Below are 3,830 nucleotides of genomic sequence, written 5' to 3' on the forward strand. Positions count from 1 at the left end.
TTTCTTGGTACTGACTTCTCTCTCCATCCTGCTTCTTCAGCCCTGCATCCTGATGAACAACATCCAGCAGCTCCGTGTCCAGCTCGAGAAGATGTTTGAGGCCATGGGTGGGAAGGAGGTGTGTACTGAGGGTCTCCAGGAGGGAGTCTTATGGAGGGGCTGGATCAGTCCCTTCTCCTCAGAGGTAACCCCTGCCTTGGGACACCCCAGATCCTCACTCCTATATGGGATCATGCTGTCCCACCCCATGGCACCCTGCTCTCCCACCATGTTGGATGACAGATGGGCTTCACCCTGCCCAGGGGTGCATTTGGTGTGCATAGACACCCCCACCCCACTCCCCCCTCCCCTCCGGGCTGGACCAGGAATCTGACGGCTTCTCCAACCTGTCCCTCCTCCAGCTGGACACAGAAGCTAGTGATATCCTCAAGGAACTGCAGGTGAAGCTCAACAATGTCCTGGATGAGCTGAGCCGAGTCTTTGCCACCAGGTACACCCAGGCTAGAGGGTGCGGGCAGTGGGACAGGGAGAGGTTCGGGAGTCCAGGAGCTGCAGCTGGGGCCAGGCTGGGGTCTCTGCTCAGCCAAGTGGGTTGTGGGTAGAGACATAGGGGATGCTGAGCTGCCTGGGTGTTGCGGTCCCTAGTTTCCAGCCGCACATTGAGGAGTGTGTGAAGCAGATGGGCGACATTCTGGGCCAGGTGAAGGGCACCGGCAATGTCCCTGCCAGCACGTGCAGCAGCGTGGCACAGGATGCTGACAACGTCCTGCAGCCCATCATGGACCTCCTGGACAGCAAGTGAGTGTGGGACATGACAGGGATCCCCACCCTCCCCAATGCCCCTGACTCACTGAGAGTGTGAGGGACCTGCAGAGTCAGGGTGACTGGGCAAAGGGTGGCATCAGGGGTGCCATGCCAGGAACTTCAGCCCCATCCCCTCCCTGCAGCCTGACACTCTTTGCCAAGATCTGTGAGAAGACAGTACTGAAGCGGGTGCTGAAGGAGCTCTGGAAGCTGGTGATGAACACAATGGAGAAGACCATCGTCCTGCCTCCACTCACTGATCAGACGGTGAGTGACGGGGAGGGGGACCACAGATGGGGGACCCTGGAGCTGAGACACAGGAGGCTGACTGGGGCCAGTGTTGGACGTCGCTGGCCAGGTGCCCTCACTGGCAGCTGAGGTGGGGTGGGGACTTTGATGGCCTCCCAAAGCCTGCCCCAACTCATGGCCAGGGAAGGGATGGAGAAGGGTCATCCTTGACGCAGGTGCCTGCTGCAGCACAACACCCTCTTGGATGGCTTTGCCAAAGGACCCTCCTGCCACCTCCATCGTGGCACTAGGAGGGAACACTGGTCCTTTCTTCTCTTATCTTTCCCTCTGAGCTGGGGCAGCATCCCATGCCATGCTCCTCAGCACTGCCTGTGGGCACAGTCCCTGTACCGGGTGGTGAATCAGGAGGCTCTTAAGAGTGCAGGCAGCCATCACATGTTGGCCTTGCTGTGGGGTTGAGGTTGCCTGGGGAGCAGAGACTGGCTTTGTGGAGACTGAGGGGCATGTCCTCGCATCAGGGCTCAACTCTTTTTTTACTCCTGGGCTAAAGAGGGAGAGCAGAGCAAAGGTCATGGAGTGGTCCCTTCACAGAGGGCCTCCCTCTGCCTACCGGCTTCAAGGCTCTGTATCACATCACTGTGTGTCTATCCTTTTTGCACGTAGCCATGCACCCTGAAGCTTTCCAAGGTGGCTGTTCCATGAGGGTCAGGCAGGGAGGGGTGACACCAAGAGCTCTGAGACAGCCACACATCTGCCCTCTCACTCTTGATGGCTTCTGTCACAGTCACAAAACTGGGCTCAGGCTCTTACTTGGAGTCCCTGGAGCTGCTGGTTACTATGTCCCCTTTCTGGGGCTGTGGGGCTCCTTGTGCTATGCCTGTAAGGAACAGGACATTGGTGGCCCTCAGTGGTGCCACCTCACTGCCACCCTGTCACGGCCCAGAGCATGGCTCAGGCCTGTGTTGCTTCCAGCCAGGCTCTCACACCTTGGCCAACAGAGGCCAAATTTATCAGGATCACTGGTGCCACTGGGTCCTAGTCACCATCCCAGTCCCTGTCTCTGTCCCTCCCTGGCTACATATGGCTGTGCTGTGTGCTGGAGGCAGTGAGCCATGTGACGATGGCTGAGGAGGTGGCACGGACATGTGGATCTGTTGGGTGATTTTCCTGAGGGGAGGCAGTCCTTGGAGGGGGCTATGCTGGGCTGGTCCCTATGGCAGGGGACAGCCCACCCAGGGTGGCTCTGAGCTCCAGCCTGGGAGTGGCTGGGCAGGATGGCAGCACGGGGTTACCTGTCTGAGCCGAATGTTGGTGGGGTCTTCTGGGTGCCCCTGGGGCAGAGCTCCCCGTTATAGTGAGGAAGGACTGGGCAGTTTGGGAGTGGGCCACTTTGGGGCTGTGGAGACCTGTGGTGCTGGTGGCAGGGCATCGACGCTGAGTGCTATGGCCTGTCAGATGGGGACACCCCTGGCTCTGCCATCCCTCCTGGCTGACTGGGGTAGAGGGGTTGGCCAGGGCTGGTACCCAGCCATGGGGCAGTTGGGGCTGGGAAAGATGGAGGAAGGTGCTGACACTCATGTCATGGTTGTTCTCTCCAATTGCTCCGCTCGCCTTTCAATGGCAGATGATTGTAAGTACGGCAGCTCCTTGTCTGTCTGTATGTCTGTCTGTGTGTTGGTTCTGGCCTCACCGGTTTTTGTCTCGTGTGGCTGCCCGTGCCCTGCCCATGCCTTCCTTCGGCTCCTGAATGGTCCACCTCTATGGTCCCCATCCTTGTGCTGCCTGCTTGGCATTGGCTCCTGGCAGGCACTTGCCTGCAGCCCCAGCCGGGCTTAGGGGATGGAAAAGTCCTGGTCAGATTCGCAGTGCCTGGATGTGGGGAGGTGCAGGAGTTAGTGATGGGGTGGGAGGTGATGGTGATGGGGCAGTGCCATGGAATTGAGGACAGCCAAACCCAGACTGATCCCATCCTCTTGCTCTGTGCTGAGGATGAGAGAGGCCCATGGGAACACAAGCCTGGTATGTGCTGGGCAGTCAGGGCTCTTCCTGGCCCCTAGTGCCTCTGTCTCCCCTTAGGGCTCTGTCTGGGGTCTGGTTATGGTGAGTGCTGAGGGCAGAGGCTTTCCTGGACTGTGGAGAGGAGCATCTTGCTGGGACACGGTGGTGCCTGGCCTGGTTGCTCAGCAGTGGGGTAGTTCACTGGCACAAGCTGTGAGACTTTTTCCCTGACCGTGATATAGCCCTGGGAGTCCTAACTCCTGGGTTCCCTTCTCAGCGTTGCTGCTGGGTCCTTGCACTGAGCAGTTTCTTTTTGTCTTCTTCTGGGCTTATGCCCCATGGGGCCAGGGAAGGGCCATGTCTGCCCCCACCCCTGCTTTGACCGCAGACATCTTTGTAAGGAGGAGCAGTGGTGCAGGCCCTGATGATTGGGTGCTGGGTGGAAATCCCTGCAGAGACAAATGCCCATCCCATGTCCCCTAACGTCATCCCACGTCCCCCAACACCTTGGGTTTCCAACAGCAGCATTTGGAGAGACCCTGAGGTAAGCTTGGGGCTGAGCCACCCATCAGACCTCACAGGGACCCCATGTCCTGGCCTTGCTGAGGCTGCCAGGGGACTGGGTTGGTGTCAGCTCTATGGGGTACAAGGTCTTCTTGTTCATCCATCACCCTGTCCTTCAGTTTCTCTCCAGGGCAAGAAACACTCCTGATGGCCCTACTTGGCCCTAACTGTGCTGCTTGTCCCTCTTGCAGGCTTCTGTCGTGGTTTAACTCCGG

General features: G+C 58.7%; 1 protein-coding gene across 1 annotated transcript in view; it reads left to right on the forward strand.

The window, feature by feature from the left end:
- The window catches only part of UNC13A (unc-13 homolog A (C. elegans)), a gene marked incomplete at both ends in the record, with an annotated part of 20,126 nt that extends 19,055 nt beyond the window's left edge, over window positions 1-1,071 (forward strand). The window contains 4 exons of the mRNA XM_010151915.1: window positions 41-118; window positions 402-490; window positions 646-798; window positions 948-1,071. Of these exons, the coding sequence (XP_010150217.1) occupies window positions 41-118; window positions 402-490; window positions 646-798; window positions 948-1,071 (444 nt within the window). The remainder of the gene's footprint in view (window positions 1-40; window positions 119-401; window positions 491-645; window positions 799-947) is intronic.
- Window positions 1,072-3,830: the final 2,759 nt, after the last annotated feature.

This window comes from Eurypyga helias, unplaced genomic scaffold, assembly GCF_000690775.1.
Source record: "Eurypyga helias isolate BGI_N326 unplaced genomic scaffold, ASM69077v1 scaffold23935, whole genome shotgun sequence".
In the NCBI taxonomy this organism is placed as follows: Eukaryota; Metazoa; Chordata; class Aves; order Eurypygiformes; family Eurypygidae; genus Eurypyga; species Eurypyga helias.